Below are 14,798 nucleotides of genomic sequence, written 5' to 3'. Positions count from 1 at the left end.
ACATGCTCCTGAACTACGCTGTGTAATACAGAAATAACTACACACATGTGCCTGTTTAACTACATGAGAATTAAAATACATTAACAAAGTCAGTTGTGCTAGCCATACTTCAAGTGCTCAATAGCCACATGCTGTTTCTGATCTCTGTACTGGATGGTGCAGATTATACAATATTTCCATTACTGGGGAAAGTTCTATGGGACAGCACTGTTCTAAAATATCTTATTTTAAAAACTGACACTGCCTGATACTACATCCATACCAGGCTGTCACCTCATTTCTTTGCTCCTTTTAACAGCAGCACTTCTTTTTTTTTTACTTTTTAAATTTTTTTTTATTATTCTTTTTAAATTTTTATTTAGTTTATTTTTTTAATTTACATCCAAGTTAGTTAGCATATAGTGCAACAATGATTTCAGGAGTAGATTCCCTAGTGCCCCTTACCCATTTAGCCCATCCCCCCCTCCCACAACCCCTCCATAACCCTCAGTTTGTTCTCCATATTTATGAGTCTCTTCTGTTTTGCCCCCCTCCCTGTTTTTATATTATTTTTGTTTCCCTTCCCTTATGTTCATCTGTTTTGTCTCTTAAAGTCCTCATATGAGTGAAGTCATATGATTTTTGTCTTTCTCTAATTTCACTTAGCATAATACCCTCCAGTTCCATCCATGCAACTGTAAATGGCAAGATTTCATTCTTTTTGATTGCTGAGTAATACTCCATTGTATATATATACCACCTCTTCTTTATCCATTCATCCATCGATGGACATTTGGGCTCTTTCCATACTTTGGCTATTGTTGATAGTGCTGCTACAAACACTGGGTTTTACAGCAACACTTCTTAAATAGTCTTAGCTACTATCCCTAATTTCCCCAATTCATTTTCTCCTTAATCTACTCAAATCATGCTCTCCTCCCCAAACTCTCTGAAACTGGTCTTATCAAGGTCATTAGCGATGTTCATGATGCCAGTCAATGGTAACTTCTCTGTTCCTACCCTGCTTGCCCCTCAGAAAGATTCAGGGCAGTTGATTACTGCTTCCTTCTTCAGTTCTGAGAGACTACACTCTTCTGGTTTTCCAGTTGCCTTACTAACCACTCCTTTTTCTGGCTTTCTACCGCCTGTGCTGTAAATCTGGAGGTGAGAGTAAAGCTAAAAAGAAGAGAGCTTAATTCTCCCAAGGTAATCTCATATAATCCTAATATTTTAAATATTCATATATTCATGTCTCAAAACTCTTTCTAGTCCTACCTAATCTGTCCCTGAACACCAGATCTGCATATCCAACCACTGCATTTATATTTCCCCTATACCAATAGTAGGTGCTTCAATTCTAACATATGCAGAATAGAACTCTTGATTTGGGGGATTTTCCATCCTCAAACCTACATCAATACAACCTTAATCTTAACAAATGGTATCAGCATCTACCTAGCTGAGAGGCAATACTTTTTCTCCTCTCCACTAATATATAATCATCTCCGAAAATGTATCCCAAATATGTCCTTACCTCCATCTTCACTGCTACCTCTTTAGTCCTAGCCACTATTTCTCCCCACATAGATAACAACAGCCTCATCACTGGCTTTCTTTCTTTCATTCTCTCTAGAATTTGTTCTCCAGTAGCAAGCAGAATAATCTTTTAAAAACCTAAGTTTTAGGACACTGTACCTGCCTAAAAATTTTCTAATGCTTCCCACTGGATTAAAATTAAATCTAAACTTCTTGGTAAGACCAAAATCTCTGTATGATCTGGCCCCTACCATTCTCTGCAGCCTTTCCAGCCACTCATCCCTTTGTTGATTACACTCCAGCCACAGTAGCCTTTTCTTCTGTTCCTCACAACTCAAAATTAGTTCCAGCCACAGAACTTCTGCGCGAAGCATAAACTGTTCCTTTGCCTGAAACCCTCTCCTCCACAATTTTCATAAGGCTGGCTCCTTCATGTCATCAAGGTTTCGATTTCCTTGAATATAATTTCCTTAGTGAATCTAAGGTAACCATCCACGTCTACCACACTTTGTTTTATTTCTATTACAGTAACGTCATGGATATTTTCTTACTTCTCAAGGTATTTAGTGCCTGTTTTTCCCCACTAGACCGTACACTCTTCGAGAACAGAACACTGTCTGTCTTGCTTACTCTTATATCCTTAGTACCTTATTAGAATACCCAGCACAAAGTAGGAGCTCAAAAAATACAGGTTGAATAAATGCTTATATCATCTGCTATTCATACCTATATTTTAAAAGAACTGCTCAAATTCTAAACAAGGACAAGTTCTACCACATTTTCCTTAGTAAAGTTCAGTATTTTCCAATGATTTTATTCTGGTTTGTGTAAATAGCATTCATGGTCAGCATTCAATCTTGAAGAAATACTAAATTATATACATATGCTACCCATATTTGTAAAAGTTAAAAACCCTAACAGCTTGGAAACAACATAAAATTTAATGGCTTGGAAGCTCTGAAACTTACCCTCTGATAGCACTGAGGCAGAGTATTTTCCAACACTGGAGGGGTTCTCTGCATTAATATGCCAACAGATTCTCTTAAAAGAGGAATAACGCTAAAGAAAAGGAAGAAAACATTTATTAAATCCATTCTGACAATCCCATACTGCAAGAAAGTAATAATATACCTCCCTATACTAGAACATAGTAAGATTTATCAGAATAATATGAAGAAAAAAGAATCTAGTCATTGTTCTAAATTTGTCCTGTGATCGGTAAGTTATTATTAAAAATAAAAGAGCTAGATAAAATGCACTAACATATGAAACACTGAACTATACTACTGAATAGTATTGAAGCATTGAAAATCTAAACATAGGAGTCATTCAACTGCTATTTAAAGCATTATTTCAATTGACCAGAATCTTCCAATGTAATCTATAAAATATACAATGGCCAACTGGTCCTTATTTATCAAATATTACATGTATGTATCTGAATAGTATTGTAAGGAAAAATACAAAAAAATTAATATGGTATATTAGTCTGTTCATCCAATATTTTTACAGCCCAATTACATATCAATTACATATCTTTCATTACCAGTTATATATTTTCATTATTTAAAAAATAGAAGGGAGGGGTGCCTGGGTGGCTCAGTTAAGCGTCTGACTCTGGCTCAGGTCATGATCTCACAGTTCGTGAGTTTGAGCCCTGCATCGGGCTCTGTGTGACAGCTCGGAGCCTGGAGCTTGCTTCAGATCCCATGTTTCCCTCTCTGTTCCTCCCTTGCTCGCACTCTGTCTCTTTCTCAAAAAAAAAAAAAAAAAAATAATAATAATAATAAATAAATAAATACAGATTTTAAAAATTTAAATAAAATAAAATAAAAAGTAGAGAAGCCTCGATATAACCACAGATGTAGTGCATCAGCACCTTTAGTGACAGGGTCTGAATGTCTGTGTGTATTGCTGTAGCCAGTCCTCCACCAGTATTTGGAAATCACTACTTTAAGCTCTTTGGATGGTTAAATGTCCACAAAACAACTAACAGTACAATGATGAAGGTGACTCTACTGCAGTAGTTCTCTTAACTATCTAGACATCAAATTCACCTTAGAGTCTTATTTGTTTTCATTTCTGACAGATTAAATCAGAATCTTTGAAGGGAAGTCAAGGCATCTGTTCTCATTTGTTTACTATTTTTAAAAGTTTTTATTTATTTATCTTGAGGGGGAGAGAGAGAGAGAGAGAGAGACAGCACAAAGAGGGGAGGGGCAGAGAGAGGAGAGAGGAGAATCCCAAGTAGGCTCCATGCTATCAGTGCGGAGCCGGATACGGAGCTCAAACTCACAAACTGTGAGATCATGAGCTGAGTCGATACCAAGAGGTGGACACTCAACCAACTGAGCCACCCAGGTATTCCACGGCATATGTTTTTAAAAAGCTCTCCACATGATTCCAGTGGGTCAGGGTGGCCAGGCACAGCTCTACTGCTTGAAGCAGACTGAGAGGAGGTCAGAAAAAGCTTCATTGCGCTAATAACTTAAGCCAGTGCTCTCTTTTAAATGTGGACAATCTCAAAATTTCCAAAATAAAATCCCTTCTAGTTACAGCTGTAGGAGACAGAGACAAAAGAAACATATATTTCAAGATAGGCAGAAGTTGAAATGTACCTTAAATATTAGTGATATTTCTTTTTTTTTTTTTAAGTTTTGTTTTTATTTAAGTAATCTCTACATCTGATGTGGTGCTTGAATTCACAACTCCAAAATCAAGAGTCATGTACTCCTCTGACTGAGCCAGCCAGGCACCCCCCAAAATTAGTGATGTTTCCGACAGGTGGAAAGGAAGAGGAGACATTCAAAGAACAAAGACAATGAGAACAGAGAGGATGCTTGTCTTCCTCACAATTCCCAAGGAGGCCTAGTAAAGTGCTGGTTCCAAAGTCAGCCCACAATAAACACTTGTTGGTTAAATCAATGATAGATAAGCAAATATTAGATGTTTTAGAATCTAGATTAAAGCTAGGAAATGGGCAAAAGGAAGCAATTACGAGACTGTCCCCACACGTTAAATGCACAGTGATAAGTACTTGGATAATGAAAGTAAGATAGGAACAGAGATAACTAGGAAAATTAAACAGATATGGAAAGAAATAACTGGTGTCTAACTGGATGTAGTGAAAAAATAGTGAAGTGACACCAAGGACAAGTCCAAAAGACAAAAAGCATGGAGGGAATGGCAGTAGTGAAGATGAAAACTCAGTGTAGACAGGAGGTTAAGTCACATTCAAGTGAAAATATTCTTTAGTCAGATTAAGAGCTAAGTACGAATAATTAGATGCCACCTTTAATTCCTTCTTCTCCCTTTAAACCCCCATGCTCTAAATCACTAAGTTCTCAAGATTTAACATCCTAAATCTCTCTTGCCTCCATCCTTGTCATTCTACTACACTTGTCTACAATAATCTCTACATCTTCACTTGGATTATTATAATAGCCTCCTAGCGGGCCATTTTTGCCTCTAGTCTTACTTCAAGTCCATTGTGATAAGCAGCTTCAAAGATGGATCCCAATGGCCCATGCCTCCCTACTATTCATGTTCTTGTACAATCCCCTACTCTTGAGTGTGGGCTGGACCTAGTGACTTGAATACAGCACAGCAAAAGTGGGACATGGCACTTCTAAAATCAGGTTAAAAGACTCTGGCTTCCATCTTGTTCGCCCTGCTCTCTTACGCTCTCACTTTGCTCACAGCTGTCATGTTGTGACCTGTTCTAAGGAAAAGCCCAAGTGACAAGCAACTGAGGGATGCCTCCTTGGAGGAACTGAGACCCTCAGTCCAATAGCCCAAAAGGAACTCAGTACTTTCAACAACCACTTCAGTGAGCTTAGAAGTGGATTCTCCCCCAAATGAACCTTAGAATGACTGTAGCCCTGGCTGACACCTTGACTGCCATCTTGTGAGTGACTCTGAGCCAAGGATCCTCACTGACTATGACCAGGTTCCTGAACCAAAACTATAAGATAATGCCCATTATTTTAGCTACTAGGTTTTTTTTATTTGTTATGCATTCTTAGATAACTAATATAACCATTCTTTTTAAAACTATTAGACTAATCTATCTAAAATCAGTATCTGACCCTATTATCCCTTCCCCATTAAAAAGAAATCCCTTAAAAGCTTCCCCACTGCCTAGGGGATTAAATGTAAGCTCTTCAACATGGTATATTTTTGGATCTGCCCTGCCTAGCTTCACATCCTATCAATCCTTGCTTCACATTTTAAGCCCTCAAACCAAACATACTTGCACTTTACTTTTAGCTGTTTCTTCTTTTCATGCTTTACTCATGCTGTCACTTCTGCCTAGAGTGTCCCTAAACTGCCTTGTAGTCTGGCTTCTATTCCTTCTCTAAAATCTCAAGTGTCACCCCTTCTAGGGTATATTTCCTGATCCCAAACTGTTCTTCTCTCAACTGTGCGAAATGTCCTTTCTGTGCTCCTTAAAAAAAAAAAAAAAAAAATCTGTGCTACCTATGGCAACGTTAGAGCAACTACAAGTGGGGTTAAGGGTTTTTACAGCAAAAGAATATTGGTTATTCCTTCATGTAACCTGAAGAGCAGTGTCTGTTTCTATCTACTGTGCTGTCATTATTATACAGGTGAGGATGCCCTGGGTTTATAAAAAAGGCAAAGAAAAACATGTTGGTAGACTCACAGGCTACAATTCAACCATTATCACATTTTTCTTTCCCCTCTCCATCATTTCTCAAGAAAAAGAAAGGATCAGTCACAGAATATTTTTACAAACTCACTTAAAATTTTTATGTTTTCCTTCTTTCCTTACTGTACTTTTCAGAAAGTGAGGCACAAAAATGGTTCTGCTATAATGAAAGTTTGAGAAAAAAGGTTTTTTTTTTTCTATGTACCTCTTAGAACCACACAGAAAAATTTAGCTATTTTGATCATTTCTTCTTCAATCTTTATCCCAAGGAACTGCTAATAATGCCTAAAGATATTTGAGGTAGAAAATGGACTCATGATACTTGGGCTCTAATTCTGCCATTAAATAACTCTGGACAAATTGTATAGCCTTCCAGAGCACCAATTTTCTCATCTGTAAAATGAGGAAGTGGATTAAATATCTAGGCAATTCCTTCCATCTTCATTTTTCATTCCATAAGGAAAAAAATGGTCAAACTACAAGGAATACTAGTGCAAGAATATATTTGGAAATGAAAGAAAATGTTACATATATATGTATACATATATATACATCTGTATATATGTATATCAAGCAACACAAAATGAGGAGAGATCTACTTGGCAAACTGATTTACTCCTGCAAATGGATTTTATTAAGCAATCAATATGAATAAGCAACTATTGAACTATTTGGTATCATATTTCCTAGAACTAGATGGAATCTTACTCTAGATTTGGAAATGATGGTCTAGAACACCAAAGGAACTTGCTGAAGGACACAGCTAGTGAGTAGGAGAGCTAGAATAAAAAGACCAAGACTTTGGACTCCAAATTCAATTTTGAAAAGTTCAAGTCAACATTTATTATATGCCTACTATGAGCCAAGCATGTGCTAGGCACTGGCTTTATTTAAACGATAAATAATACACAATAGCTACTTTAATGGAATCCACAACTTTTGAAAAAGCCTATAGAGAGGTCACTGGAAATCAGGCAACACACACTCATTCAGGGCCCAGCATTTGGAAGAAGGTGCATATGAATGGAAAACAACTAGAGACGATGCCTGTATCCATTTTCATTTCCCATGAACGTTTGGTGAACAGTTTTCTTTATTAATGTGTTGGTAACTTACTTTTAAATATCCCTTTTAAAATAGAGAAAAATGGGCAAAAATAGAAAAGATTACAGACCTTACTGTAGCAGAAGGCAAACACTATGAGCAATGATATTATTAAACAGCAGATGTGAAACATCTTTTTGCAAATGACTTTTAAAATATAATGTTTTAGGGGGCGCCTGGGTGGCTCAGTCGGTTAAGGGTCCGACTTCGGCTCAGGTCATGATCTCACAGTTTGTGGGTTCGAGCCCCGTGTCGAGCTCCGTGCTGACAGCTCAGAGCCTGGAGCCTGCTTCAGATTCTGTGTCTCCCTTTCTCTCTGCCCTTTGCCTGCTCACACTCTGTCTCTCTCTCTCAAAAATAAACAAACATTAAAAAAAATTTTTTTAAATATAATGTTTTAGAATACCTAGGCATAGTCTAGTTTTTCTAATTTTTGTGTTAGCTAAAACACAATAAGTAAGAGATGACTGAGTCTAATCTATAATAATCCTTGAAGAGATCAGCCTTAAAACCTTAAGGACATTTCCCCAACACAGTCTCTTAATAAGGCACCCAGAACAACCATCTACAAATTTATCCAAACCTTTGTGCAACTTTTTATGTCTATATTCCATGTATGTTGCTTCCCAAAGCCAGCTATGCCTTGCTATCACATTTGTTTAAAAAAGAAGGAGGAGGAGGAGGGGGGTGGGAAGGAAGGAAGGATGGATGGACTAGTATTTCCTCTTTTCTCATAAAATTAATTTATTCACATGTGGCTTAGTTTGAGGATTCTAGAACTGGTGAAGAAGTTCCATGATCACAGATAACACACTATTAGAATTAACAGGGAATTTAGAAACCATTTACTTTAACACTCAATTTAAGAATCATAATGCAAATAAACATTTAATAAAATTAATTTTAAAATAACTAAATAAAAGATATCAATGATATAAGGAAATAATATATAACAGCGGGGTTTTTTTTGGTAAGGGTCAATGAGGTGTTTACTGATTTTGCTACATTATAAGATTTGAAATGGCTGCCTGCTTCAGTAGAAATTTAATAAAATGTTTATATTCAACAGCAGCAAGCATTTCGCCAAAGCACATGGATGTGTCACACTAATTCTGTCTAACAGGAATTCTAAAATCATGTAAGGATTTCAGAGGTAACTAGAAGTAGGTCATGAAACTGTGGAAGAGGGAGAAAGGTACTTGCTAAACCTTTCAGCAATTCAGAACCAAGGTCAATTTCTGTAACAATTTCAAAGATCATAAAAATGTAAAAGAAACTTGCAGAAACTTTATTTTTGCTTTTTAAAATTGTGTTTAGCTCAGGAGTTTGCATCCATATTTTTCTGATTAACTACTGTAATGGGAAATCATAAAACAGATTTTAGCATGGATCTATCTACCCATAATGAAAGGATACTGGGAAAAAGACAAGCTTAGCAAATTCCTGACTGAGCTAACACTTAGAGCTTCATCCAAACCCAAAGAGGAAGCATTTGGAAACAATTAGAGGTTCACTTCTGGTTGACTAACTCAATTCTAACTTTAACAATGAAACACCATTTTCCTAACATATATAAAAGGCATGAGTCATTAGGTATATGAGTTTACCAGTAAAACAGGGTAATGGTTTTATTCTTCAAAAGCTGAAGGTAAATCAAGTTTATAATCATATAGTCATAAACATAAAATTAATGTGAAAGTTTAAATGCTGGCAGATTAAATAAGCAATAGTTATTACTCTTTATTGCCAGTAACTTTGCAAATGAAAATATACTCAAATCTTACTTTGGAAGCAGCTTTTAGTGAAAGTCTCACCATTTCAACAGTAAATTATCTAGCCATAATTATGAATAAGCCAAACAAAATAAAAGGGTATACATTATGAAAACTTCTGAAGAACAGACTAGTGATAATCATAATGCTTAGCAATAAAAAATTTCAGAGGGCTGAAACTATTACTTAGATCTGAGAATAAACACCTATAATAATAATTAAAACATAATTACTGATTCAACTTTTTGAATTGGCTTATGGGCTCAGTCCTTGGGCATATTATCAGGGGTTCTTATAATCTACAAACATAGAAAAAGATAGTTGCACTTTTTGAAGAACCCATACATTGGAAGGTCTGGTATTTGCCACACACTTGAAAATATTTACTGGACAAATAGCCAAAGAAAACTGACCCCAAATTGAAATGTACTCTATGTTTCGACACAGTAGTCCTATGGCAGGCTGTAAATATGCAGTCATATTTGCCTAAAAACAATTATTTCATACGGATGAACAATTACCTTAGTTAACCCAGAATTCCATAAGCCTAATATAGAAGAGATAATCCCAAACCACAGGGATTGTGGTGTACCTTATAATTATACAGAATTTCAAAACCTATGGCTTAAATCAATGCACATTTACAGAGTACCTACTTTACTCAATAACGGTGATAATAAGATACCCTAAAATATGCCTAGAACTCAGAGCCAAAGTCATGAAAAGGTCATCCTTTATTTCTTAAACTTCTGGAACTTAATTATAACACCTAATGCATCTGGTCTTTGGACCAAAAGCACTAGTAAATACTGCCAAATCAGTAAATAATTAGTAATGTCTTTGTTTAGACAACACCTAATAGTTTTTAAAGTCCTTTCGTAAATTTTTTCTAATTTGATCCTCACACCAGCCTTAAGTTAGTAACCTTAAGAAAAATATCCCATTTTGGAATAATCGAATGTCAGATGCAGAGATCACTTAGGCCAACTCTCTCATTTTACAGAAGAGGAAACCGGCTCAGAGACGTTAAGACAACTCGCTCTCTGTTACACACTGCGAAGAGGCCGAGTTGGATGTGCTGATTCTAACACTAACGCTCTCTGCACGGCACTGTGGTGCCTTATCATGATGAAGTCCTCCAGGGTCAGAGATCATGGCATGTTCTTTTTATTCCCAGTGCCCAGCACAGTACTTGGAATATAATAAGCACTGAACACATATCTGCTGAATGTTTAATGTGTTTAAAAATTTTAACCACTAGTGGAAGATAATAAGAATATAGAATAGCCCTTGTTTGATGTGACTTTCAACCCGTCAAAGTAATAGATAAATAGGAAAAGAATAAAGTTGCCCTCAACTTAGTTATTCCCCAGAAGAATTTCTATAAATAGAAGCAAAAGTTTCTTATTCTCTGTTCAAGTACAGGTGAGAAAGAATGACACTTCAGCAGGAGCAATCACCATTCCCAATTCTTGATTTGTAATTTCTTAATACAAGTTATTTTCTTCATTTTCATGAAAAAGAAACTAAAATCACACCAGCCATATAAGAAAAAAAATATTAATGATCTATTAATTATTCTGTATCCATAAGGAACAAAGGTGTAGGTAAGGAAGAAAAATGAATGCAAATTCACACTGATATCCTGTCAAGAGGTTGAGAATTGGGACGAGACAACAGAATCAATGAAGTAAGAGGACAAAAGTTCTACAAAATATACAGTTTGAGAAGACTTTTGAGAAGACTGAAAAAATTCACGTTATTTGTATTAAATATGGTAACACTTGTATCGAAAAGATAATGTGATCTGGAAGAACCGCCCCACTACTTGTGTAACCCATTTAAAGCTGTAGCTAGGCTAGGATGGGCAAAAGCAAGAGATAACGTACTTCAAGGAAATCTGCATTTAAAAAAATTTTATTATTGGAGACAGAGAGAGAGAAAGGACAGCGCACAAGCAGGGGAGAGAGGCTGAGGGAGAGAGAGAGAGAATCCTATGCAGGCTCCCCATTCAGCACAGAGCCCGATGTGGGGCTCAATCCCATGACCCTTGGATCATGACCTGAGCTAAAAATCAAGAGTCAGACGCTCAACCAACTGAGCCACTAGGCGCCCCCATTTTTAAAACAGTATAGAAGTGAAGACACAGGATCTTGTTTAGAAAAACCAAATAAGATGGCAAGAAATAGTGATCACAATTATTAAAATCAAATTAATTATCATTCAGATAGCTTCAGTGATCACAAGTTTTAACTGAGAACAAAAAGGCCTTGTGGTCAGCAAGAAAAATCCAAAAGGAATAGAACCAAAGTGCTGATTATCTCTAGGTTAAACAAAGCTATTAGGAATCTGAGCTAAAATGGGTCTGTCTGGTTTAAGTTAAAAAATGGTATACCTGTAACTGATTCAATCTATGTGGTATTCAAACCTTAACATTTCCTCACCATACAGTGATAGAGCTTTGCCTCTAGATGGCTGAGTGTGTTCCTCTGAAGAAATCTAGCAGCCAGGAAGGATACCACAGAAAAGTAGAAAAGGGGCACTGTTAACATGCACCAACTCCTGTGCCCTCCTAAATGATGGAGGCAGTCCATACAATGAACTGTATTTCTTTTATTCTCTCCTTCCTTTCTCTTTTTCCCCTAGTTGATAATGAATGAATGAGGGTCAGTTAAGGGCGGGGAGGCGGGGGAGGGGAGGAGGGAGAGGGAAGGACATGTTATCATCAAAGGAGAGAAACCATGTAAGTGAATGGTGCCTGCTATCCAACAGCATTCCTTTGGGGAAGGAAGGTAGGCAGGCAATTAACACTCATACAATGCCTCCCATTTTTTTGCCAATTTGTTCTAGACTTTAGATATCTTAATCCATTTAATCCATACATAGCAAATTATGAGGTAGGTATTACTATTAACCCCATTCTAAAGATGAAAAATTGTGGAACAGAGAGGCTAGGTGACTTGCCTAAGGTCACACAGCTAAGTGGTGAAACCAGGATTTGAACCCAGGCACTTTGGCTCCATAGCAAATGCTCTTAACCACTCTGCATTATTTCCTCCAATGAAGTCATCAAAGTGGCTTTGCTAGCGATCACAAAGTGCCTCTGCCTGTAGGAGAGTTCTGACTTTAGGAAAAGCTGATCTTCAAAGCGTACAGGATGTCTGGACCACAGAAAGAAATTTAAAAGCTCAGGAAAAGATGAGCAGTAGTAATGATATGAATGTTACTGCTGACTGGTATTGTCAAAATTTGAATAGAAGCAAATCCCTAGTTACCATTATGGACCCATCTTCAATGATAACTTCCAAAGTCACGTGTTTGTGAGAAGTAAACCAAACATGGGAAATACAGAGCAAAGGCAAAAGGACCTTTATTTAATTGTTTACCCAAATTAAACTTTTAAAATACCACTGTGAGAACAGACCTTTTATTGAATATCTCAAGGTAGGTTTCTAATTGCTACATTATGTTGCATGCTGACTACATGAAAATACTTAGCTGCTGAGACAGGGATAGAAATCATATTTTGTAAGCATTAATTAAGCAAGAGAACAGAGTAACTTAAGTGCAGGCTATAGCTAGTAGAGGAGAGTTAGAAATTGACTACACACAAATTAACAATGAACATTCAAATTAACCAAAAGGGACTATTATTTTTTTTTTTTTGGCAACAAATGAAAAATAGTAAAAAAAGAGTAAGAGTGAATGAGTGAATCAGAGTTGAAAAAACTTCATGTGGTTTCCATTTTAAAAATTTACTTTTACTTTTTGAATGAAATCTTGCCATTTGTAACAATGTAGATGGAACTGGAATGTATTATGCAAAGTAAAATAAGTCAGTCAGAGAAAGACAAATATATTTCATTCATATGTGGAATTTAGGAAACAAAACAAATGAACATAGGAGAAGGGAAGGAAAAATAAAATAAAAACAGAGAGGGAGGCAAATCGTAAGAAGCTTTAACCATAGAGAAAAAACTGAGGGTTGCTAGAGGGGAGGAGGGTGGGGTGATGGGCTAATGGGTGATGGGCATTAAGGATGGCACTTCTTGGGATGAGCACTGGGTGTTATATGTAAGTAATGAATCACTAAATTCTACCCTGAACCTCCCCCCGCCAAAAAACAAACAAACAAACAAACAAACAAATACCCAGAAAACAAAGCAAACAAAAAAACTATATGAGGCACACAAGAATGAAAAATAACAGTGTTTGAATTATAAATATATTGCTACCCAAACAGAACAAATCCAGAATCCTTCAAAGACTAAGAAACAATACTTTACCCACTTTCCACTCCTGGAAGACACTGTAATCCATATCGATAACTGGTCCTTGTATATGATGCTGACCACCTTTTAGAGTTTAGAAACGGTTTACCTTTCCGTTAACAATTATAATCTGTTACATGAGATCAAGTCAGACAAAATAACCCCAAGAAAACAAATGCTTACAGATAAGAAAAGGTTGGTAATCGCCCCTTGCTTCCTGGAAGAGTCCCCTGCATGTGATGTACTAGAAGTGCAAGACAAAGGAGCCTGATAGAAATGTAGCTTTACCACACAGAAAACAAATAGGAAAGTAGAATTTGCCATTTCAGGGCAAGAGATACAGATATAACAGTATCTTGTAGGAAGATGGAAATTGCTCAGAGGCTACAAACCAACCTGTTCTCCTTACAAGGAAGACTTGTCTAACTCCACCAGAGATCCATTTCCCCTTCTTCTGGACAAATGCCACTTTCTGAATATGTTCCTCCTCTTAACAGAATGCACAATCAGAAAATAAAGCAAACTAAAAGTGAACTTAACAAAAGCACAGCCACCTCATGAATGCATGAAAACAAAACCCATGAAAACTTCATGAAGATTAAATGGCTAAGAGACTGCTTCCGATTTTTTTTTTTCCAATGGCAGAAATAAGAAGGAAAAGTTTTGTTATGTTTTAAATGCTTGGGATTTTTAGTAGACAGTCTATAAATATTTTTTATTTTAAAAATTTACTTATAGTTTGTATTGTATTTTTTTTACATTTTTATTTTAATTCCAGTTAGTTAACATACAGTGTTATATTAGTTTCAGGTATACAATATAGTGATTCAACAATTCTATATATTCCTCGGTGCTCATCATAAGTGTACTCTTAATCCCCCCACCCTAATTTTTTTAAAGGCTAAAAGTGTCAACAATTCCAAAGTCAAAAGTATATCTAAAAAAATATATTCAAAGTCTCACTTCTAATTCCTTCTCTCTGCCTAGAAGTAAACATATTATATTTGCTTTAGGTTTATTCTTGAGTTTCTTTTGGAAATTTATAAGAAAACATGCACATTATACATGTATCTCTTCTCCTTCTTATAAGAAAGGTAGCAGTGCTACCTTTTACATGTCTTTTACTATACACCTATACAGCATGTACTACATTTCAAGTGTTTTTTTTACATTTTTTTTAAGTTTATTGATTTATTTTGAGAGAGAGAGCGTGCACAGGTAAGGTAGGGGCAGAGAGAGAGAGAAGGAGAATACCAAGAAGGCTCTATGCTGTCAGCACAGAGCCTGATGCAGGGCTCAAACTCACAAACCAGGAGATCAGGAGTCAGACGCTTAGCTGACTGAGCCACCCAGGTGCCCCTCAAGTTTTTTTCTTTTTTTTTTAATAATGTATCTTGAAAATCACATATTACCACATAGAGGTCTTCCTCATTCTTTTTTTATTATTATGATAAAAAACACATAACA

General features: G+C 36.3%; 2 protein-coding genes across 6 annotated transcripts in view; one reads left to right on the top strand and one right to left on the bottom strand.

Annotated features, from left to right (window-relative positions):
* The window catches only part of SLC30A7 (solute carrier family 30 member 7), an 84,228-nt gene that overhangs the window by 16,428 nt on the left and 53,002 nt on the right, over nt 1-14,798 (bottom strand). The window contains exon 9 of the mRNA XM_007093623.3: nt 2,484-2,574. Coding sequence (XP_007093685.1) covers nt 2,484-2,574 — 91 coding nt within the window. The remainder of the gene's footprint in view (nt 1-2,483; nt 2,575-14,798) is intronic.
* Nucleotides 1-14,798, top strand: part of DPH5 (diphthamide biosynthesis 5) — an 86,442-nt gene that overhangs the window by 65,411 nt on the left and 6,233 nt on the right. The window lies entirely within an intron of this gene.

The sequence above is a fragment of the Panthera tigris genome, chromosome C1 (genome assembly GCF_018350195.1).
Source record: "Panthera tigris isolate Pti1 chromosome C1, P.tigris_Pti1_mat1.1, whole genome shotgun sequence".
Taxonomy (NCBI): domain Eukaryota; kingdom Metazoa; phylum Chordata; class Mammalia; order Carnivora; family Felidae; genus Panthera; species Panthera tigris.
The sequence above is the reverse complement of the archived record's forward strand: the minus strand, read 5'-3'. Positions and strand labels throughout refer to the sequence as shown.